Source organism: Rhinolophus hipposideros, assembly GCF_964194185.1.
Source record: "Rhinolophus hipposideros genome assembly, chromosome: 13".
In the NCBI taxonomy this organism is placed as follows: domain Eukaryota; kingdom Metazoa; phylum Chordata; class Mammalia; order Chiroptera; family Rhinolophidae; genus Rhinolophus; species Rhinolophus hipposideros.
Genome location: NC_138059.1, coordinates 55,992,314 through 56,017,970, shown reverse-complemented (window position 1 = coordinate 56,017,970; position 25,657 = coordinate 55,992,314). Strand labels below are relative to the sequence as shown.

Genomic DNA, 25,657 nt, shown 5'->3' with positions numbered 1-25,657 from the left:
ATACTGGAACTACTGAAAAATTATGAATAATTTTATATGGAACACAATGAAGTTTGAGTTTTGGTAGTTATCTGATTAACAAATTAGATCATTGGAGCAAAGAAATTGTATCTGACGGTTTGAAATAGCTGGTATGGCCATCCACGTTCATCAAATTAATAGGATAATTGCCAGTTCTCTATTCTACTTTGTCTGTATCAACATAGCCTAAAACACAAATGGAAGTTTTTGCCCAGATATAAATTTAGTCACTTGCAAACATTCCTGGTCACTAACCTAGAAAGACTGGGGATAGTTGGAAATGTTCCCAGAAATTCAGTTTTAGTATGGAACAGCACAAGAAATACAATGGTAGTATTGCCTCTTTATGAAATGAACTACTGACATTTTAATCCATGTAAAATTCTGTATCTACTTACAGATATTTCTGGAAAGATATCATGTCAAATGAGCAGAGCATTAAATAGGCATATCATTTTCCATAACCCTTCCCTAATGTTAATTTAAGAAAAATCCAATTAATACTAAGTGTGGTGAAGATACCAGTAGGAGCTTAGACGAGGGGCTTTATTTTTAGCAACAGCACTTTTCAGAGTTAGACAGAGACAGTACTGGCTGAACAGAATCCTCCTAACTTTGTGGAGACAATTTTTTTAAAAAGCCACCAATGTAGCTCTTTTTCTATAGACTACCGTGGTGGGCACATGTCATTATTCATTTGTCAAAACCCTTAGAATGTCCAACACCAAGAGTGAATGCTAATGTAAACTATGGACTTTGGGTGATAATGACATGTCACTGTAGGTTCATGAATTGTAACAAATGCACCGCTGTGATGTGCCTGGTCAGCAATGGGGGAGGTTGTGCCCATGTGGAGTCAGAGGAGATATGAGAACTCTCTGTACTTTGCACTCAATTTTGCCGTGAATATAAAACTGCCCTAAAAAAGTTTATTAATTTTTAAAAAGTCTCAGCAATATGCTATTTTGAAAAGCAAATCTGTACTTTTCTGTCTAGGAATGAATAGTGTCTAAACGCTTATACACGTTAGGTAGTTTATTTCCGCTAAGATTATCAGAGCCCTTTGTATGCACATTCCTGCGTCATTCATTAAAATTACTTAGCTAGATTGAAAGGTGCGTCCCAGCAGTACAGAGTGTCCACCATTTCAAGGTGTGGAGGAGAGCCCAGACCAACTTCTCCCAGAGTTCTGCCTTATATAGATTTTTGTTTCTGAACACTTCTAATTTGCTATGTTTTCTGATTCCATTCAGACGAGACTGGCCTTAGGCTCCCCTTTCCCACTTCCACTTCTCCACTGGGAATATCCAGGACTTTGTGAATTGCCTGGGGGCATCTTGAATTCCAGGCAGACTTCCCTTAGCTGCTCTGTACATTCCTGAGAAATTTCCCTTGATGCTCAACTGCCACTTTCGATGTGAACGAAACACATAACATTATTAACCAATTAAGTCACTATTGAGAAGATAAGCATGCTGCCTAAAAAACATGGAGTAATTCCAAATTCAGAGTACTTATTAGTTAGTTTTAAATTTGTTGCTCTTGCTCTTTTAGAAGATAACTCAGTCATAGACTCCCCTTCCTTAGAAAAATCAAAGAGATGACTTTATATTTTTATAAAATATAAAAATATTTTGGGAGATAGGGTTTGATAAATAGTGTCCACCCCTTCTCCCCAATATTATATATGCACATTACATATATCTATATATCTATATTTATCTCAAAGAACAATATATATGTCTGCTTGATAGCCAGGAAGGCTCCTTGAAAAATAATGGGTACTGCAAATTAGATATAACTGCCTTCTGTTGCTATAAAATTTTTTTCTTTTCAGATAGATAACATCATGTGGAAATATTTACTGCCATAAGAACTGCATGAAACACAGTGGTGCAATTCCAATTCCATTTATAAAATTAATACTGTCATCTACTCAGAATACTAATGGTTTTAATGAAGATGCAGCATCTTGCAAACAAATAATTAGTTTTGCACATGAAAGGATAAATAGAATCCTAATTAACAAATCACTAATTTTTCTTACAGCTTTTAGGTTTTAACCATGACAAGCGGCAGATTTTACGTGTAGTTTGAAGAGTTTATTTTGTTGTTCTGTAATTAGCCAGAATAATTGTAACTCCAAAGTTTATGTAATACAGTGTGTGTTTATGATCTCATCTCTCGTCCCATAGTTTGTCATGAAAATGACCAAAACCTCACACGCGACCCATAGGCCAGGGTTTCTCAGCAACAGCACTGTTGACAAGTTGGCTGGATAATTCTTTTCTAGGGGAGCTGTCCTGTGCATCATAGGACATACAAGGGCACCCCTGGCCTCCACCCACTAGATGCCAGTGGCACTCCTCAGTCATGATAATCAGAAGTGGAGAGGGGCAGATTGCCCCCAGTTGAAAACCACTTCCGTAGAAGATGTGGGTTGTGTTGTATAGCCATCGTGATATTATTAAATAGAATGAGCAAAGCTATGGCCAAGCAATTGAAAAACCAAAACCAAAATCAAATTTTGAGTCCAAAGAAATGCTTATAACCATCTAAATAACGGAATTGCTTGAACTATGTGGTTAATGTAGTTGGCATTACAGAAGTCCTCATTAAGTCAGCTTCATACCTTTAACAATGTTTGACTAAAGAAGTCTTAAGTGACTGCTAACGGATAAAATAGAAAGAGGAGTTCTGGAGAAAATGGCAAATGCATGAAGCCTCCTAGGCTTTCCTTTAAAAATGCATATCCACAAACACTTTCCTTTTCAACAATCTCACGGTGTAAAAATTCATTGTTTAAGAGGTACAGTTTACAATCTACATAAAGGTTACAAAGTACAGGTTTTGAAAAAATACATTAACTTTTGGAACCACGAATACAAATGGATTATTACAAATACAGTTTCATTGCTTGAAAATGGAATGCAGTGGGGGTATCATAAAATATAGATTTTAAATATTAGATGCTGGATAGTTTCCTGTCATGTGTCTAAAGAGCTTTTTTGCCAAAATTATATGGAATGGTGAATAGGCACTATAATATAACTTTCAGGGGAAAGTCATATTAGCTGTGAAGAAAAGGCAACATCGTTCTGCTTTTAAAATAAAAATCCATCTTAGATAATTTAGTCTTGCTCTAATGTTTAGTTTCTATCCTATTCTACTTCAATACATGTTTAAATTATTTGTTTCAAGTTTAATGTCTCATGTTACATTGAAGGATTTCTGAATTCAAAACTCATTAGATATATTTAAAACATGTACATTCTGCTCAGAACTATTCAGAAGGCATTTCAACCAAAAAAAAAAAAAATCCTGAAACCACTTAATCTAACGTTATATTAATTTACTTAATGGCTATAAAAACATATTATGCCAGAATTTTTTATAGCAAATAGGAAATGTAGAAAAGATATTAGTAATGTAATATTTCTTACAGCAGGTGAAATAATAGGTTACAGAGCAGTAGAGATTACATAATTTCTTTGATGTGAGCATTATAAGGAACATTACGTGATTACTGAAATAGTTTAAGTATCTATGGTTACCTAAGGTTATGCAATTGTTGAACTAGAATAATAATTGTTATATACTACCATAAAATACAATGAACAGTTGTTATCTTAGGGATAATATAATGCATAAAGCTAATCAGCTATAGCAAATAAAATGCTATAGGAGACCTATATCATCCTATATTATACTCCTATATATTTAAGTATAGCATTGCATTTTTTTATGCCCAAACTGTCTGAAATCTTCATTTTATGCCAATAAATTTGCTTAAAGCAATTTTAGTGAATATGACATGGTATAGTTTACTATGGCTGGGTAATATTTTTCTCTATGAGTTAAGAGAAGAGTTCAATAGTGTTTTCCATTTTCAGACAACTTCCACTGTAGTTTTGTGTGGCAGTTTTTGATATTGTACCATAGCTACTCCCCTATATAATCTAAAATAACTTAAATATTAGCCAAATGAAAAACATTTCAGGAGAAAAATATTTTGTATACACTCTTAGTAAATGAATATATACATAAAGAACATGTGTACATACATATTTACATGCACATACATACACATGGTGCTCTACAAACTGTCCATTTATTTGATGATTACACTATTATTTTCGTGTGCCCATTCTATTGCTTTTCGCTTATCTAATATTTAAGGTGGGATCCTGCATTTACATATAGAGTAATAAAAAATAATGTCTACATAGCATTTTCCGTATTAAAGACTTTTTCACAGGCTAATTTAAGGCACTTTGAGACTGATTCTTTCCATTACTTTCTGCCTATCATTTTTTCCAATTAATAATGGAAACAGTCAAATAAACTTACCATGAGGGGGAAGTACCATAGTTTCCAGAATGTAGCACAGGGTTTATATGTTCAGTGCTTTACAATTTACAAATGCTTTCCCATATCTCATTTGAATCTGAAATAATTGCATGAAGAAAGTACTTTCATTTCCAAGACCAGTCTGCTAGGAAGTGTAAGAATCAGGCCTCCTACCTGAGTCACTTTTTCAAACCCACTCCATGATGGGATCTCTCCTAAATTCTGTCCTATTCTGCCATACCTACAAGGAAACAAGAGGCCTGAATTACTTACAAGCCACATGGGAAGAGGAGGAATGAATTACGATGTTTGCCAATCCAGTTGGCTTTTCATTAGCATGCGGGTATAGATTTGGAGGTGATTCAGAGAACAAATTGTTCACTAGCAGCTTGACGTCAGCATGAAAAAATAAACCAGTTTGATCTGGAGCAGCATGGGTACAATCTGCTTACTGAACCTGGACTTGTCTACTTGTCTACCATGAAGCTTTTAGCTATTCTCTAAGTTCTCATAGAATGAACTTCTTTTCAAATTATTTAAACTAAAGTGACTGAAGAAAATTTGGTCCCTGTAAAATAGGAAGAAATGGAAAACTAGAGTGTGATCTGTTTTATGGAAGCTTTTGTCCAGTTCCCCTGGAGGATCAGTTATTTTCATGGATATAAGTTGATGTGGAAATGAAAGCACATGGAATAAATGTTACTGCAGAATAATGAAATGGTGATATATCTGCAATGCTTTTAGTTCTTACAGTATTACATGGAATTTATTTAATGTTATTTAGTAAATAATAAGTTCTAGGCATATGTTGAATGCTGGGGATAGGAATATAAATAGGAAAATCCCTACCTTAAAAGTGCTCATCGTCCAATGTAGGAGAGACGTAGTGAAACAATGACAGTACAAAGAGCTGCAACAAATACCAAATGCCAGAGAGAACTTACAGAGGCACAGAGAAGGGACCCTAAATCATCAGTGATGTCAGGCAAGGCTTACCTTCTGGTGGGAAGATTCTCCTTGGCTGGAGAGTCCAAGTTTATGCCTGTTGTTCAACCATAATTAATAATACCACCTCCTTCCCCTCTAAAAAGTGTTCCATGTTGATTGATACATTCCATGATCATCTTATTACTAGGAAACAGGGAAGGAAATAACAGGGAGTGAGATGTAGAAAGGTTTTCCAGTTAGAGGAGATAATGAGAAGGAATAAAGGCAGGGATTTAAGGGGCTATATGTAAACCATTAAGGATGAAATGCAGAGTGACGAGATGCAGACAGAAGTGATGTTAAAAACACTTAACATTGGCATGGCACTGGCCATTTAGAGTGGCCACCAGCCATAAAAATGTGGTGCTGCTGTTCACATCATAAGGGACTCGTGTTCTAAGGAAGTTGAAATTTACCTTGAAAACCTTAGGGAGCATTGAAGGATTTTAAGCAGTGGAGGATGAGAGGAAGATTAGTTTAATGTACTCATGTTAGCTTGGTCTAGGTCATTGAGCAGTAAAGAGAAAGGTAAGGGACTTGTTTTGAGTATCTACTAGACATGTGCATTGTGCTAGGCACTTCCCATGCAGGTCTGGCCCTCATGACAGTCCCGTGATGGGGCCATGGAAGACCACAGAGGCTGTATCTCCCCAAAGTCCACAACTATTGAGTGGCAGAGATGGGTCTCAAACCCTACTCTAGGTTGTTCAACTCTGTTTTCCCTCTAACATACATTCTGCATCCCTCAAGGACTGTTGTGGTCCAGTTGGAGTGGACTATGAAATAGAGTATGTTCTTCTAGGAAGTACCCATTATTATTAAGTGGGGATTGTCACTAAAATAGTAGAATGAAGTTGGTTGTCATGGTAGTCATTGAATTGGTGATATTCACTAATTCTACAGTTACTTTAGGATATCTAAGACTCGCTTGTTGATTGGTCCTCTTTGTTTGCAAGGGTCTTGTTTCCCTCTAGCAGATCTTATGAGGTCCTTTCTTGCCACCAGGCAGACCTGGAATTAATGCTCTACTCTACCCCCTCCAAATGACTTAATTCTTTAAGGCTCAGTCTCCATATTGGTAAAAAAACACGAATACTGTTTGCTTCACAATTTAAGGATTAAATTGAGTGAGCATATGTGTACCTAGCACACAGTGAATATTCAATAAATGTTAGTTGCCATCACTGAAAATGTGGCCTGGCACACAGTAGGTGCAAATTGAGCATTTGTTGAATGAATGAGTGAATGAATGAATGAATTTTAGTACATTTTAATCTGGGAATGTGTCATTTACCATTGAATTTTGATGTACCAGAAAGACCATGCTAGATGGTTCACCCCTGATAGTGCCATGTGGTAGTGATATTTTTTTTCTCTCATTTTTTCAGCAAAATAGCCTCCCATGGTGCCATTCCAGAAACTAGGAAAACCAAAACAGAGGAAATCAATCACCCCTCACCATGCAGTATAAATAAGGCTTTGAGTAGAAGCAGGCATGTTGTTTCCAGCAACAACACTTCCACTTTCAGCTCCAATGTGTTTCTGGCAACACATGCTGCTATGAAAAGGACATTGTCACAAGGAAGGATGAAGTATTTGAGAGAATACTAACTCCACCCCATGAAAAGTCAAATGGAAGTGGGAGAATGATCTAGGGAGATTTGTTAGAACTACTTCCATGTTTCCCTGAAAATAAGACCTCGCCAGACAATCAACTCTAATGCATCTTTTGGAGCAAAAATTAATATAAGACCCAGTATTACATTATATTATATTATGTTATATTATATTATATTATATTTATTATATTATATTATATTATACTATATTATATATTATAGATCCAGTCTTATATTATAGTAAAATAAGACCGGGTCTTATATTAATTTTTGCTCCAGAAGATGCATTAGAGCTGATTGTCTGGCGAGGTCTTATTTTCAGGGAAACATGGTATAAACAAGAAGATAATAAAGAAGAAATTTTGGAATTGAAACTCTAAATATGTGTAATGACTATGATTTCAGAAGGGGACATCTTATACATGAGGCCTTAAGCTAAAGCAAGGAAAATTATGCCATAATCATCATAAAAATGTGGTTAAGTCAGGAGGGAAAACCACGTGAAATCACAGTTAAATATCAATGGAGAATAGGCAAAAATAGATACAACTATATAGTGTTTGAGGATGTTAAGAAAGTCAGAAATTGTATACTTCTTTTGATTTAACAAATGGATTGTGTGATTTTTCATGTTTTTTAAAACAAAAGGTACATAACCACAGAGCTTTGTTTCCTTTCACAATGGACAAACCCATATTTAGTGACTTGAAGTATTTTTTTCCCTGCTATTTAATCCAGTTCTTTAAAATGTCATTATGTTTTAATTTAGAAAACAAATTCTCTGGAACCTATAAAAAATTAATGTCAAAGAACCTTTGTATTTCTAAATGGTCAGGTTTATCCTGAATATATCAAAATATATTTCAACACCTGTCCTAGTATTAGGAGGTTTTAATTACCAAAAGTCTATTCCTGTAACATTATTGTTATATTTAGTCATGATGTTATTTTCTGAGTAATAATAATAGGGAAGTGAGAATCTCCATCTTAATAACTCTGTACCTTCCTATTTGTATTTTCATTTGATACTACCACTTTTAATCTAAAAAACTATTCAAAATTGTTTGTCCTCAAATCTTTTTTTTTAATAAAAAAGGTTTTTATCCCCCTAAATCGTCATCCAACCAGTCTAACTTCTCTGTTAATCTTTTTTACACGTCTGTCATTCAAGTCTCATAACCTTTTCAGTGTTCTGCACTCTTGCTAGTTTCTTCCTTTTTTCTTCCTTTGAGGTTCCCAGAACAGAACATGCTCTTCCAGATGAGACATGTGTAGAAAAATATTGTCACCTTTTTCTTTACATGTCAGATACTAAAAAATGTTCACTGTGCTTAAAAGGGAATACTAGCAATAAAAGAGCCAGTCCCCAAAAAGTAATGACTTTCATACTTTTCATTCCACATCTAGGTAGGATTTAGGTACCGTAGTAAATGAGGTGAGGGCTGATCTGATGTGGAAATAAGTGAGCTTAGGTAAGGATTGCCAGCAAGTTTGAACGTTCTTCTCCAATTGTGCTCCTACTAGATGGATTCAGAAAAATCTGTCTTAAAACATGACAAGTCAGAGGAATGTTCTGAACTAATTATTTGAAACTACTCAGAGTTTCAACCATACAGTATAGTTTTACAGCTTTACGATTTATAGAAGCTCAAATTACTTGGGAATTCATTTCAAAAATAAGGCTCCAGTGTGGAATCAGAAATCATCACTCCTGATTTTTCAATATCAGACACTTTGTGGAGGCCTTTTAGTAAAAACCACAGGTGGATGTCATGCATGTTTTGATTTGGTTACACTTATTTCCATTAAATTCTCCAGAGTGAATTTGGAGTGATAGTTAAGGCTTTCTCCACACATTCTTTTCTTTCTTGAATAATGCATACTGAAACTGAATTGCTTTGTGCTGAAATTTTAGGATTAATGAAGTTTTCTAGAAACTTGCTTTTTTTTTACTTGAAACTGCAGTGATGTTTTTATGATATAGGAAAACCCTAGTTCTTCTATTTATTACTATTTCATGAGTTTGTTTCCGTGTTTGCACAGGAATTTGAAATAGATTAATGATTCTTAAAAATAATATAATGAAGGCAGAAAAAAAGACGGGATGAGTTTAGTGTAGCAGTGCAGTTAAGAGCACGGTCACTTACTGTGTGCCTTGTGCACTGTCTTAGTCCCAGTTCCCCAGAAAGCAGAGCCTGAGGTGAAAGCTCACGGTCTCTGGCTCACCCCAGAAAACAAGAGTGAGGGAGACAGAAAGGGAGACAGGGAAGCAGGGAGAGCAAAACAGAAGATGCACGTTTCCATGATGCCACAGCTTTGCAACCAATCATCACTGGTCGCTGTGAGGGACTTGTCTAAAGAGGCCACAGGGAACGCTGTGGGCCAGTCCTCTCCACTGGGCCATATTTCCTTAGCATCCTCAGGATATGTCATCCAGCCCTTCTGCACAGACTCTGGGGGAGGCAGAACCTCTTTGGCTCTGGACCAGATGCAGAGCTTCTTGATGTAAGGCTTGGGGCACTGTAGCTGTGGCGGCAGAAGGAGTATGTCGGGCTTCATGACCAAGGGCATGGTGTCAGCCATTCTGAGAAGCAAAGGCCAGTAGCAAAGGCCTGAGGGTCAGGCAGGCTGAGCAGACCTGGGGAACATGTGATTGGATACATCTCAGACAAGTTACCTAATTCCTTTGTGTCTCACTTTTGTCATTTGTAAAATGTGAGTAGTAACAGTCAATATATTACAAGATTGTAAAACAATTAAATGCCTTCATATAGTTAATGCAACTAGAATGTGCCTGCAAAAGCTAAAGGTGGTCTCAACCATGGCAGCAACATTATCTTCAGTGTGGAGCCTATAAGGTCACTACTTAAAAGAATACAGTGTTCATTTGAGTTAATAAGCTTGGTGTGTTTGTTTAAAAACAAACATTGAATTGCAGCCATGCCCTTAGCAGCAGGTGGAAAATGCCTCTATGACTCTCTTCGAGTCATGCCTTTGAGTCTGGGTGTAGGACAGCATTTACGAGTACAGATTCAAGTTATATACATAGCATTATTTTGAAAATTTCAGTTCTCAAAGTTAACAAAGGAAATGTGATATACAATTATTCTCCAAATAAATATATCACTTGCACAAAAATGAGAACATAAATTCACTTCAAACAGAGTCCAGCTTCTAAAGTTGTGCATACAGTCTAATTGTGGGTACTGTAGTATTCTCTCTCTCTCCCTCCAGTGGCCAAGTCTTCCAAACAGCCGTGCTATGCCCAGGTCATATTTCTTCTCCATGCCATTCAGATCTGCAGCAGAGTGTTTACCACTCGAGTTCAAGTGAGAGGGGTTTCTCTTTCCTAATTCAGCTCTGTGTGCTCCCAGGTTGTAACACACATACATTCAAAGCACTAATAGAGTCACTCTGCTTTCTGTTCCGTGGGTGTTGATAGCCTGCGCGCTGCTGGTCTCCTTTCCTTGCAGTGCGAGCTGCTCTTCTGGCCCACTGTGCTCAGCGCAGGTTTCATTCAACCTGGCTCAGCATGGAGCAGACTGCCTCAGATAGACTATCTTGCATGAACACTTTCAGCCTTGAAACTGGAAGGTAAACAAGCACATAGTCCCTCTCCAGTGCCTCCTGAACTTTTCCCTTGAGAATGGGAGGTTGTGTAGTAAGTGTAGGAGTGCGCTCTGCTCAGTTTTCATTGGCTACATGTTACCATGTGAGTGAGCAGCCATGTGATAGCTATGTTCATGCTCACATTATCACCCTTCCCATTATGCTTAGAGCTTTCAAAATGCCTTACTGTACATGAAACAGCATAAGTCTTTGACCTCATTGACCAAACTTGTTATTTCCTCCATTAGACACACACACACACACACACACACACACACGCACACACACACACACAAAGATGACTTGTAGTCTTATATTAGCCAAGAAATACAAAAACGGATCTTTTATTTTGAGGATATTACCTCTCTTATAATGATTTATTATAAGGCATCTTCTAAGAAATGTCAAATTAACTCCCTTTATAAACATTTCCATTTTTAACTCTTTAAAAAAAAAATCAAAGTATCAAATATTCCTTCAGAAAACACCCAGAAATGTAAGGTTTCCCTTTTATAGGCAACACAATGTGGTACTGTTTCATGAATTCCATGAGGTTTCCCTCTACCCCGCCCTTCTCCAGCAGCAGTTTTCTGGTTTTCTTCTAATGGTTTCCCTAAAAAGATCTCATTTCCTGTACCAGTGCTAATGATTGATTTACATTTCACATTCTATCTTTGATTTTTCTTGTTTTAGTGGTTTCGGTAGCCTAATATTGCCCATTTTTGCTCATCATTCACTGTGTTCAGACAGTGTTGGATGTCTGCTTTCAGTTTTTAAATAGAAGAAATAAAAACCACCTAGTTTGAAAAGCTCTTTGGGATTATGGGTTTGGTTAATATCCTCTAAAAACAATTTCAAAAAATTGTAGTAGAAGATTATAAATGACTTTTTATGTGATTGCATCCCCTGGTGCTTTGAAATAAAAACACAATAAAGAGTATAAAAGCACTTGGTCAGAAAGGCTAATCCTGAGCTGATGCCATTTACATTTAGATTTAAATAAGTCAGCCTATTTATTCTTTCAAACTTTGTTTCACAGTTTTAAATGGGGACTGCATGGAGTTTAAAAGTCCCAGTATGCTTAGGTACAGTTTGAAAAGTTAGAATGCCTAAATTCAGTTGTCTTTTAAGAACAATACCTGTGATAAATGTAAGGAGTAAGGAATTGGAATTAGAAATTTTTAGTGAAACGATGTATTGCAACAGTTATTAATAAGGGTCATCTAATATGTGGTCTAAGTGAAGTGAAGTGGGGTCATTGGTGTAATAAGCAAGTGCTGTGCCTTCCAGAATGTGGGGCATGTAAACAAGACATGTACAAACAGTCATAGAGTGTGATCCCCACTTTTTATAAGTGATGGAGTATAAAACAGTCTGACAACTCTTCTAGAAATCTAGACCTTGATTCTATGCTCAGATGGGCCACGTGACCAATAAAAAGTCTTTTTCTTCAATCATAATACGAGGGGTACAGATATGATGCCTTTAGGGACTTTTCCAAGACCTAACTTCTAGGTCTCTATTGCACTATGATTCAAAGGACAAGTAGACATACGCCCATGACACAGGATGTTCTAAGAATGTTGAGATTCCCTGGAACCAGCTGCTGGACAAGGTGTGATGGGGTGGAGCTGTGACAAGCACGATGATGACATTAACTTGTCAGGGTCTGTGTGGGGAAGGGGTGGGGGCCCACGAGATCTTGGCTGATTTCTCTCCGAGTCCAAGAGTTTGTCCAACCGCAAGGGGAATGGCTGGGCCTGTCAGACACATATACATATTTTTGTTTGTTAACTCAAAATTCTTCATAAAAAGGGCATACACTCATTTATAATCACGTTTCTTGATTCTTGGCCAACCTATGTGTTTGTTAATTAAATAAAAACCTTGAGGAAGAAGTTGATCCAGCATTTGAGTAGTGGTGTCCTGGTGATTTCTGTACATTTTTTTTTTCTTTTTAAGGCTTCTGCTCTTACAGCAACCAGGATAAATATACTGTAAGACTTTGAGTTGACCCCTTTCAAAAGCCGTCAAACCTTTCTCTAAAAAGCTGATTCTTCTTCCTTTTCTCAAGTCACTGCTCTCTCTAGGAAGGTAATCTATTTAAATAACAAATATCATTTAAGTTTTGTTACTTAGATATTCCTTGAGGACTGTGTATGTGCTGACCCTAAGCTACAGAAGCACTAAAGACACCTAAGATGTGCATGGTGTCCTCTGGTAGCTCACAGCCCTTTGGAATTAGCCCCCTAACAGCAAAACCTGCCTGGAACCAGTGAACAGTCTACAGGAGCCCAGAGGCTGGAGACAGCCCAGCCCTGACTAAGGGAAGCTGAAGAGTGTAAGGAGAATTTCAACAAGTAAAAGGGAAGAGTCACCTTCTGAATAAAGAGGGGTGACTGCATGTGGGGTGCAGTGAGGCACGGAGAGTGGGCTCTGTGAGGCCAGAGACTCTCAGAGCAAAATCAGCATGGCTTCTGCTCCCCTAGAAAGCAAGCAGTAGCATGAAATATATGTCATCTCTTCACGTGTTTCTACATCATATGTCTTCCAGAAATAAGATTTTGGAAAAGTCATGAATATCTTGATAGTAATCGAAGTAGCTACCTGTATTAACGTTCACCAGAGAAACAGAACCAACAGGATACATCTATGCGTAGAAAGAGTTTTATTGTAAGGAATTGTCTCCTGCAATTATGGAGGCGGAGAAGTCCTAAAATCTGTAGTGGGGAAGTTGGAGACTCAGGAGAACTAATGGTATAGTTCTAGTACAAAAGCTGGCAGGCTTGCAACCTAATAAGAGCTGATGTTTCCATTTGAGTCTGAAGGCAGGAAAAGACTAATATCCCAGTTCAACAGTCAAGCTGGAGGTGTTCCCCTCTTACTCTCAGGAAGATCAGCCTTATTGTTCTAGTCAAGCCTTCAACTGATTGGATGAGGCCCACCTATTTTAGGCAGGGCAATCTGCTTTACTCAGTCTACCAATTCAAATGTTAATTTTATCCAAAAAAATCCTCCCAGACACACCCAGAATAATATTTGACCAATATCTGGGCACCCTCTGGCCCAGTCAAGTTGACAAATTAACTCTCACACCACCTCTCAGTCTTGTAAGGTTTAATTATAAAGCATTTGGGGACATTTCACCAACCTGTTTACTAACTTGACAGCTCACCAAGACTCATGATTTTTTGGAAGTCTTACAATATTGTAGACATTCTGGACAATATGTTCTGGTGGTTAAGTGCGTATGCTAGAAAGCCAGTATGCTTGGCTTTGAATCCCAGCCCTGCCTCTTAAGAGCTGTGTAACATTGAGTATCTAACTTAAATTCTCTGTGCCTTTTTATCTGTATTTGTAAAATGTAGGTAATAATAATACCTAACTCTTTGTTGTTCTGAAGGTTAAATCAGTTCATACACATCAATTAATGTACAGATACCAGTCGGTGATGGGGACATAAAATGTACTCAATAAAAATTCCTATAGCCATGTACTATCATTGTAAAATGCTGTTTCAGCCTTGGCTCAATGTTATTTGAGCATTGGTACTTTCTGAGGAAAGAGTCCTTACCAAGAGCAGTTAACAATGAATATACCCAATTAGCATACACTTTGGATAGATTAAAACCGAAACTCCAAAGCCTTCGCTGGCTTCAGAACGACACCAGATTTAGAAAATGAGTTAGAGAAGATGAAATAGAAAGTAGCACATTTATAGAATATGCACAGGCAGTGGAGTGTTTGATTCACTTCACTACTTCTGTTCAATTTAGTTTGTTACAGTCAGAGAAACTGTCCATATTTTAAATGGTTCTTTGGCATCTTAACATTAAAAACATTTGCAAACAAACCAACAGTGGGTGGGGGTGGAGAAATGCTAATTGATGCTCTTTGTTGGGTTTTGAGTTGTCAGGCATAACAGGCGGGCAGGCAGATTGATTGGGGCTGGGATTGTCTTGGGTTGAAGGTGTTCACCTGGCTGATGGAAAGGCAACCTTGGGTAAGTGACTTGGTTCAGGGCTCTTGAGCCAGATGACAAAGCAACCACCTGTGCAGCTAGTCTTTTCTAAGTGTGCTATTTCTGATTTGTCCCAAGAACCACACCATTCAATAAGTGATTTCCTGTCTGTTTAGATAAGTTTGTTCACATAACATGAAATATATTTGCAGGGTGACGTGTGAGGAAATTCTTCGGTTCTTTGAACTTAACCTCGTGAGTGCTTCAGTATCCTTCGGGAGGTCTTGACTTGCAGATTCTGTATATGTGAATCTTCAGGGCACCCACTGCTGCTGACTACAGTTCAGAAGCTTTGGTGTATTCCCTAGTGTTTGTATAACCATCTTATGCTAGCACCTCATAGGTGATGCAATGTGGTGTCAATAACACAATTTTTTTCTCTTTTTTTGATGGCATATAAAGTATATCCATATTACTGTGTACTTGCACCTCCCTCAATAATACTGTTCTGTCTTGAGAAGGAATTTTTCAGATTTTCAAGTTCCCATGTCTGAAATTAGTCTGGCAATGAAATTATATTCAGACTCAGCTCTTTGAAGCCGGCTGTATTAGTCCATTTGATTATTTCCTTGGGAAAGTTCTCCCTCTAAGTAAAACAGGAATGCTTTGCCCATTTATCAAGTGACTAAAGAAAGTTGAGGATTAAGTCTGAATGGAGTGATTACTGCTGTGAAAAACCCAAATAATGGAAAGTATGTTGGTATTGTTGTTACTGTTTGAACTATCCCATGGTTCCTTGATTGTGAATTTCCTCCTCCCATCTTCTTCCTATTCCTAACTTGTAAATCTGTGTATAAATTTCTATGCATTTGTAACACTTACATTAATTTTAGGTCTTTGAAAAACTTCAGTGAGGAAAATGTAATCATCGAGTCCATATATTTTTATTATTATTCACTGTTATCACCATTCTTAGCCATGGATGTAGTAGCACGTGCTCTTTCAAATATTATTGTAAAGTTAAAAAACTTTAATCATCAGGCCGTTGTGATGAAGTCAGTTTTAGTCTATTATAAAAAACGCCGCACTTTTTCATTTCTGAGAGCTAACCTCAGAATGCATTGAGCTGTGCCTTTAGTCTATTTTCCATTATCTCCCCCCCCCCAGAAATCATGCCATTCAGTTAATACTTCATTACAACTGAACTGCAATATGTATACATGGTATGCAAAATGAGCCATTTTGTTTTAAAACAGATTGCAGATGAAAGGAAACCATTCATTTCTTGCTTGCTTGCTGTAATTACGAGAGTACTAATTACTCTGAATCACTGACATCCAGGGTCAAGAAGGATGACAACAGAAACATCAAAGCTGTGGCTCACTTGCTATGACAGACTTTCCGTATTCCCAACCACAGTATTTTTTTTTACGGCTACTGTTTTCCAATTTGATAGTGGAAAACAAAACAAAACACACACACACCAAAAAAAAAAAACAAAAAACAAAAAACCAGGAAAAAAATAACACCAAACCTGCACACAGTCAAGATTGCTGAATGTTTACTATTATTTCATTCGCAGTTTGACGGTGAGAACATGTATATGAGCATGACAGAGCCGAGCCAGGACTATGTGCCAGCCAGCCAGGTGGGTTAATTAATCTTCTCTGCCTTGTTTCAAATTGTAATTAAACAAATTCAAAGAGTTGCATTGCAAATGAGTAGCACTATCAGTAACTGCTGCAATCAGGAATAATCATAATTTATAAACAAAGCATTTAAGCCTTGTTTCCAGTTAATGAGATAGAGCTGATAAAACACCAAAGTTGGCATTTGTTGAAAGATACTACCTTGTTTCCCCTCCAGAACAGTAAGCAGCTGTTTTGCCAGCATGATCTTTCCTAAACAGTTGTTTTACCTTTAGGAAATAAAGTCTTTACAGGTGCAGGTTATTTGTGCTTCTGACTATAGATAAGTTAATCATTTTAAGCTACATATGTCACAAATAGCTTTAATTATCGACTGTTGGGGCAGTTTTCAATAAAATGTTATATTTATAACCAAAATCGCTATGTGGCTACTTTCAGAATCTACTGGGTAGGTAGCTTACAAGCCCAAATGCATGATATGATTGAAACCTTTCAAGGGCATGCTTGTATCCATTTCACTGGGAATGGTTGACAAGGTATTTAATCATGAGAGGTGACAACATAAGTCCAATGAAAATGTAAATGGTTACATTTATAAAAGTAAATGCTTGGCTATTTATTTTTATATACTTAAGACCAGGCCCTTTCATCCAGGGAGGGCATTTAAAGAAAAATTATATCTGCCCTAGGGTGTCAGTATAACATAATATGTAAGAACATTGTAAGTAAAAATAAATGAATGAATGAATGAAAGTGATGGTGAGTTCATAGGAGCATTTTGTGGACTTAAACATATTTTTTTCTAGAAGAGTGTAAAACCATGGTAGCTTGGAGTTTCATGTAACAGTAAGTATGGTGGAAATTCTAATGTAGTGCTGTAATGTTCAATGCCTACATATCCTCCCAAATAGATTTGATAGAGGGGTGGGGGGATGGGAGGATTAGAAAACCTTTATGTTCTTCATGGTGCTTCTCATTGAATTAAATCTAATGTATATGTTAGGGGTGCACTTTCTAGGGCTTTGAAATTTCTCTAAGAACAAAATGTCTGGTGCTTAACTCAAAACAGAGGCAGGCCTGCCTCTCTATGAACTTTGCATTTAGAAGTCATAATCACTGCCTTCTCTGGCAGACATTCTAGAAACCACACTATATTGTTCAGAGGAGAAGGTCATCGTTAAGTTCAAAGATCCGGACTACATTTCCTTTCATTCAAATTGAGTTGATCACACACAGAATACCTTTGGAAGAGTGAACTTTGCATTTAGAATTCTTACTGAACTCAATTCATTCAGCTAAGTAGCCTCCCAGATCCATAGGTGGTTCTGAACAAGACTGTTTGATTAAAAAATGAAAAATGTTACTATTAATTTTCTTCTAACCATCAATCCCAAAACTGTACTGACAAGTTTAGTATTACTATTAGATTAGAGCAACCCGGTATCATCTCTTTGGTGCCTTTAGGGTTTTGAAGTGTAAGGGCTAATTGAATTTGTTTGAAACAGTAGAAACACAAACTCAATAAATGATTGCTGTTATAAAGCAGCTGCTCCCTTTCAGAGAATCATTATGTCCGTCTTAAAGACCTTTGGATAAAGGATTACAAATTCAAAGCATATATATATTTATATCATAACAGCTTGGCTCCTTAGATTTTCAAATTCAAGTACAACAGATAATATTAAACTCTGACTAAAATTAAACAACTAACATTATTTTTCTTAATATTTCAGTTAGGAGTTACTAAAAATGTTTTAAAAACCAGTGATAATTTGTGAAGAAGTAAAGAGCTCCAAATACTTTGTCTTTGTAAAAATATGGCAGGTTTGTGTGCCAGAATCAAACTATGTTTTAATAATGTAGCATATATTAAAATGTTCCTAGAATGTTTAAGAATTAGACTAATGGAAGATAATGTATACTCTAGGGGGAAATAAACCACAAATTACATAAATTGAATGGCCTTAGCTAAATTTCACATTTAACATTCCTTTTGTTTACTGTAATACAATGTGTTCAAGAACTCATTACCTGGTATTCTTTTAGGGAATTTTAATCAATTTACCCCTTTCAGCAACCATAAATAAGATTTTAGTCATTCTGCAGGGGGAAAAAAAAGTGTTGTTCCTTTTCCGACACAACATCAAACATCTGCATAGTTTAGTAATCCAAGACAACTTGCCTCATAGCATCACTCAACAATTATAATTCCCGTTCAATTTTCAAATCAGTACATGCTTTGGGACTTATAGACTAAGTTGCTAAGTAGGAACATATGGTGCACTACTGCTCCTGTGATGTTGCTGCAAGCAAATAGCATAATTCTAAACTTGAAATGATTTTTATAGAAAGCCAATGCTGGAATGGCTCCAGAAATGGAAGTACACTGTAAAAATTAATGATATTCTTTTAGACAATCCCACAGGGCTCTTTGGCTCTATCTACTGCATGCATTCTAGACCTCTTAAGTGGGTGTATACAAATCTTTAAAATTTTTTTGCATATAATTTTATAATTGATAGGCAGCTTTTAAATTGAATATACCACTTCATAATAAGCCTGACAACTATGTAATAAAAGCCCATGACATTTCCACTTCTCTCTGGCTCCATTCTTGGAATATTGGCTATTTTCTCCTTTAATAACTAAAGTGTACTGGTCACTCACTACTTTAAAAACCACTTAAATTTTTCTTACCCTGGATAGAATTTGAACCGTGCAATGCAAGATTTCTTTGTGTGTTTCCAGACCCTGGCTAACAGGACCCATGTTGCTTGATACGTCATGAAATCACAGGTTCGCTCCCGTATAGATTGTGGGACAGTCTGAGTGGGCTAATAAAAGGAAAGCCAGGCTGAGGAGTGGCCAACAGTCCGTCATAAACTCATTCCTTTCTCATTCTTAACCTATCATGTCTGATTGACCAATGTGCCAGAGTACGCAACAATGAGGCAGAGAGGACTGGCCTTTCCACCCGAGCTCAGACCCTTCTCCACAATCTCCCAGGCCCTCTCACATTCACGTGCTGAAAGGGGTAAATTAATTAAAACTCAAGCCCCTTTCTCCAGGCCCTAGCATTATAGTACCTTCCACAGTTCATTATCTGTGATTGTACTCAAGATATAAATGTGCATTTGAATTTAATATATCAAAGGAAACAGAAGAGCAGGCTGGTTGTCTTGATCAGAAATTTCTATGGCACTAAGGTTATTTATTTTTAGTTTTGAATATATACCATTACTTTTCCTCATTCTTTCTTCTATGGCATTTCCCAGAATATTGTTTTCCATGGCTGCTCGTTCAGTCCAAGCTTTCCACACACATGGGCAACATTTTTCAGTTTCTCTGACATAGGAACTCCTCTCATGCATGCCTCACTTGGAGTACTGTGTGGAAACTGTGTGAAAGTACTGAGGTTTGTTTTGTTTTTGTTTTTGTTTTTTTTATATACTATAATCACATGGTATGGGGGATCAGAAGATTTTTCTGTGTCAAGTCATGGAGAAGCTTTGGTTACTTGACAACCGTATTCTCAATAAATCAGTTCCTCCTTGATCTTAGACTTTATTCCACTAAACCATTTCCTTCTGTTTGGTTCTCATCCCTACCCCCTTGCTTCCTTTATTTCTTCCCTCCTTCCCTTCCTCCATCCTTCTTACTTTTCTTTCTTCCTCCTTCTTTCCATGAACAGTTATCCTTTAAGCATAAACTAATTTTTGTTGTTAATTCTGGACATCATAATAAACTCTAAATATTAACTGCTCTGAGATCCTATTTTAAATTATTTTCATGTTGTCGTCAGATTTCTCTCCCTGCTTCTTTTCTCTTCCCCCACTGAAATTGTCTCTTAACCTGGGCCCTCAAATATCAAGATTGAAAAATAACCATGATAAAATAAAGCAATATTATTTTTTCCTAGAATCTTACAACTAAGCATTTGACATACATTTCACACCATACATTTTGAATAAAAAATCTGAAGAGCATCTATATATCTAGGGCAGTTCTTTCATGTTAGTTTCAGATTTGATTTTTAACTTCACTGAACACCTGGCCCTGACAGCAGCTTAGACTCAACATATCAGTTCATCAAATCGAACTTCATCACCTTCAAACTACTCCCTCACCCCCTAAACATCTCTTTTTCCTATATTGCCTGTGGTCATTTGAGTTAGCGCCCCCTATCCAGTCACCCAAGACAGAGCTGTGGAGGTTCCCTAATCACTCAGCCCCGAGTTAATCTCAGGGAGTGTTGATTCTATTATACTTTTTTGCATACATTTTGAATATGTCTCCTCTTTTCCTTCTACATAATTACTGCCTGGGCTTCATGGTTTCTCATTCAGGTGACTCATCTCATTTCCATCTTTCCATTTCTCCTCTCACTGTTGCTGTTCCTTACTCACACACCTCCATGACTCTCTAGCTTGTGCAGGTCTGAGTTACCGAGGCACATATTTGCCCCTCTGTGGCACATAGCATCCTAGAATGGGTATATCCTAGGTACCCATTTCACTGTCTTGCCCAACTGACTGTGAGCTCTTGTTTCTTTCTGGATCTCCTGTGCCTCGAATTATGTGTATGCAACATTTTTTATTGAGAGATGAGTAAGTGAATTAAAACATTTAGTGTATATTTCCTAGTCACATTAATTCTTTGAGTCTTCTAACTTACAGTGAATTTTCAGCCCTGCATTGTAGACATTTAGTAGCACCCCCTCCATCTGGTGTTAGCATCTCAACACATTAACAAAAGGCACCAGCACTCCCACCTCCTCAGAGAATCAATCATTTCAAGTACAGGACTCAAAGAATTAATGGGATAATAAACTAGATAATAATATACAATTATTCTTACAATAATACTGTAGTGCTGTTTGTCATCAGCACTACAGTGGCAGTAGAATCAAAAGGACTCTCCAAGTTCCTTTTTGTACAGTATTTTCTTAAATCTATTCGAATTATGATGTTTTGAGATTTGCAAACATATCAATAATTTATATATATGGAACCTAACTAGATTCCTTTAAAAATATGTATATATGTGTATATATAGATAGATATATAGATATAGATATATACATAAACACTAATTCTCATCACCTCCTTTCACACTTGAGTGCTACTTTTTTTTTTTTTTTTGCTAAAGATTTTATTGGGTGAAGGGGAACAGTGTGTTTTTCCCAGGACCCCCCAGCTCCAAGTCCAATCGCATTTTCAATCTTAGTTGCAGGGGATGCAGCCCACCATCCCATGTGGGAATTGAATAGGCAACCTTGTTGTTAAGAGCTAGCGCTCTAACCACCTGAGCCATCCGGCCACTCTATATCTATATTTTTAATTATATATTTTCCTAATGAGAAAACTCTCTAGGTTATAACAAAATGGCCTTGGAAGTAAATTTTAAAGAGCTTTTTTGAGAAAAAAAATTCTTGACTATGGGCCATAAAATTTCCATGATCGTGACATAAATTTGAACTATAATTAGACCAATTACTTTCAGATTGGTTCCTTTTGGCAGAAATTTCAGGAGTAAAGTCAACTTGACTTTTTGACCATTGACCCAATAAAATGGCAAAGCTGCCGTGCTTTGAGTAATCTAGTTAGTCCAACAAAGTCTGGCATCTTAACAAGCTCAAACTAGTTACTCAAACCAGTCTTCAGTGTAGCATTCAAATGATTACTCTGCACAGTCCCAGAGGTATTCATTACAGACAAAATTGCTCTTGTTTCCTTGCATACAAGCTGAGTTTTCAATGGGAAATGAAAGGATGCCTGGAAAAATAGGCCACCTAATTAAGTTAAACTACTCTAGCATTTGGCTTGACATCTTCATTACTCAAAATTAAAAAGATGCTTCACTTGAGCACACAAGTTACTATTGTTTATGTTGTTTTCTTCCTAAATTGGCTTCTTACATGGAAGTCTGTTTTTCAGAATTATATCTTGAAATAGCTCACATATTTCTTACAGTTTATAAGAATGTCTTAATAGCTGTATGGATACTGAATATGGGCTTCATACAAATATATATCTTAGGACTCTTGATAGTCAAACATACATCAGTTTTTCTGTATATTTTCTTGATTGTTTACATATCGGTGTGGTTGAACGTTAGATGATTCTTTACCCACCCAGTCTTTATTATTATTATTACTATTATTGCTATTATTATTATTATTTTAGTTGGGCATTGACTGTTAACTATAAATGATCTTTTACATGAGAAATATGAAATCCTCAAAAAAAACTTAAGTAGACCGTGAAATTTAAACTGAAATTCATTTGTCCAGTAGAGTGTTTTACATCAACCTCTCTAACCGGGCTATTTCAGGAACATTTTAAAACATAAACATATGTAGAGCACACCATCTACTGAATGCCAGTTCCCACTCATTGACACTAATGAGGCTGCTGACAGGTTAAATGTTGTGTATCATATACATTTCCAAGCTGTGGGATTTGTAAATATAACTCATTTTTTATTTCAGAAAATGTTTGTTGCTGAGTATGCTTGAGAATTTTATTATAATTGTCAAATAGTATGCTTTTCAAGCATTGGAGAAATGAATTTCAGTGATAAAAATTATGAAAATATCTGAATGGAATATCACTGGTGGTGAAAACAGATTCTCAAAGCATCAAGCTCCACTTGGAGGGTCATTTGCTCGGTGGGTGACTATCAAGTGACACCAAGACCCTTAGGCACTGGGAAGAGATGTCCTGGCTGTAATACACAGCCGTTATAGTGTACAGTTACATTTCATACATTTTCAAAACAGCCCTTTGGCTTGTTTAAAATTGTACTTTGAAGATATTTTTACTTTAGCATGTGAATTTATGAAAAACTAAGTGATCCTTCCTGTTAAAATTTGCAATGTATATAACATGCTAGATTTTTTTTCCTGGCACTTATTATAATAAACCTGTCACTAAAAAATGTCTACAAAATGAATATGATGTTTAAGTTAAGAGTAGTAATATGTTGAATGATGTCATCTGTCTCTGACAGCTCCATTTCCAAGACACTTAAGACTGTACTAAACAAACCCCAAAATTTTAGTGTGCCAATATATCAAGCAGAAGTGATTTTGCCCATTTTTAGTATAAAAACACTGAGGCCTCGAAAAGCTGAGGTTGTTTTCCACCCAGCCATATCTCTTCTAAGACCTCCTTCTTCATATCCTCATCTGCCACCCCAAACACCTTTAAGAAAGTGTCAAGTTTCCCTTTGCAGTTTCAGTTCCTCGCCTTTGGAGCCGATTTAGCTAGACTTCCCAGAAACACAAAGAGGGTTTCAGTTTAACCTTCATCTATATCCATATTATTTTTTTCTTTCTCCTATGTTTTTTCTGATCTATGTTATTTCACAGTTTGGATATAAAGATTTATTACTATAACCCTAATGGTTTGAAAGTAATTGGCTGTCTTGGAAAATATCCTCCATATATTCCTTGTTGTTTATAAGTTACGATAATTGATCCTTTTGCTAGTGAAGTCAAACAAGTGACTTCTGAGTTCTAAAATCAAATTATACAAGTGGAATAGCCTGGTCTGAAACTCACAAGGCCTCTGATAGTCATGCTTTGAGGCCAATAAGAAGGCTTTCCTGTATGCGACGGGGCCTCCCAGCATTTCAGGAGAAGGCCCTCCCTCAAGAAGACCTAAGCCTACTGTGAGTTGTTATTTTCTGAACTCACAAAGTGCAGTGGCCTTGAAGGGATGGGGGTTTGGTTAGAAAATAGGGTTGTGGGTGTAGGGCAGGGCCAGCAGCCTTATACAGAAGTTACCAGTAGGAGCAGCCCAGACTCGGGTACTGTGAGTACCCAGCTATTTATTTCTTATGATCTGACTTCAGTTAAACTTCCTGCTTGTCCACAGGATGGTACATTTTAACAGGAAGGTTCTGCTTGGCTGGAAGTTTAGGTTAGTGCTCCCCTACCCTTAATGTAATCAATGAATTATATCCGTAATAATAATAGTAACTGTCAGTTGGCAGCTACTTGTGTCTGACAAGGAATTAAGCAAAGGCTTTGCATATATTATCTCACTTAATCCTTACAATAATTCAGCAAGGATGAGGGAGGTAGAGTGATGGGCCAAATATCAAAAATTGTAAATATCAGAGCTAGGATTCTGGCCTGGAAGGGCCTAACGCCCAAGTCTGACTCCATCCTTTGTCTGTGAGGCTTCATTTTATTTTAGAACTTTTAAGTCAAATGTTGATGTACTAACCTCCATTCTTGTTAATACTGAGATGACTGCAGTGTGTTATATGTGTAGGAATTCTCTGAAAACAGTAGGTTGAACCAAATGAAATTGCAGACATTTGACTATCTTTTACCTACAAAAGCAGTAATTTTATATCTGTTCAAACACACAGAAAAGCTGTACAAGGTCAAGTGTTTATTTGCTATCCTTGGCTTCTTTTGTCCAGAGTGGTGAATCCTTCCTTCCCCACTTTTCCAGCCTTTTTCATACCTTTACCACCACTGCTGTCCCGTATCCCGTATATTCTCACTACTCTTCTTGCCCCAGTCCAGGACTCTTTTCCCACTTTTGGCACTTTTCGTTCTTGGCTCTTTTCCCACTCTTGGCACTTTTCGTTCTTCCTCCAGAAGGTAACAAAATACAGGAGGTCTTTCCACAGAAGATGGCTCACCCTTCCCACCGCTCTTCCCCAGGGATCCCACTTCTGGGTAACTAACTGAAGGATGAGGGGTTTTATCTCTATCAAACTGAGCGAATTGTCTTCAATTGAGTTTTTCTTCCATGTCCCCATCTTCAGCCCTACTTCAGCCCTTACTTCAACGTAAGCTTTCTTTGTAGCAAAGACTAGGAAGTGAGATGATCCTCAAACATCTAGGGATCCACTTGCAGTCGTTTCCTGATAAATGATCTAAAGAGTAGGTATTGCGTGTCAAAGTATGATGAGTAAACACAGGAAGGTCTCTGTCCTTTTTCTGGCCCCTTGATTGAGGGGGAGGAGCCAATTCAAGAGCCCAAGCCATCTGCTTAGCTCTTCTCCTCGGCTAATCTGTCATTTTTGTAAATAATGTGTGTTTACATACTCAGCATTTATTTTACTGATTTCTACACAACCGGCGAAAATGAAAAGAATGGCCATAAACACATCTAGCATGTAGTTTTAAGTTTACGTATCAAATACGTACATATAAAAATAGGCCAACACTGAGTGTTCGGCTCTGTGCTGGCTGCCTGCATATAATTTAGCAAATAAATCCTGACCATAAACAAAAATCAATTTAACTCAGGTTTAAAAACATTTATTAAAGCTGGAAGGCTGTATCTATTTTTAAATGTTATGTTAAAACCCAAAACATTTTATTCAATTATTAAATGAAAAAAAATTGTTGTAATGATGCTATGGGTTTCCCCTCTGCCCAGCTCGTTCTCTAAATACAGTCAAATCATTTAACCTCTTTGGGGCTCACTTTTCTC

At 37.0% G+C, this 25,657-nt stretch overlaps 1 protein-coding gene across 4 annotated transcripts in view; it reads left to right on the top strand.

The window, feature by feature from the left end:
* TOX (thymocyte selection associated high mobility group box) overlaps positions 1-25,657 on the top strand; it is a 296,392-nt gene that overhangs the window by 132,045 nt on the left and 138,690 nt on the right. For 3 of the 4 annotated variants that reach the window (XM_081071099.1, XM_081071101.1, XM_081071098.1), the window contains one exon: positions 16,130-16,195. The exons of the other annotated variant lie outside the window; for it this stretch is intronic. In XM_081071099.1, coding sequence (XP_080927225.1) covers positions 16,130-16,195 — 66 coding nt within the window. The remainder of the gene's footprint in view (positions 1-16,129; positions 16,196-25,657) is intronic. 4 annotated transcript variants of the gene reach the window in all.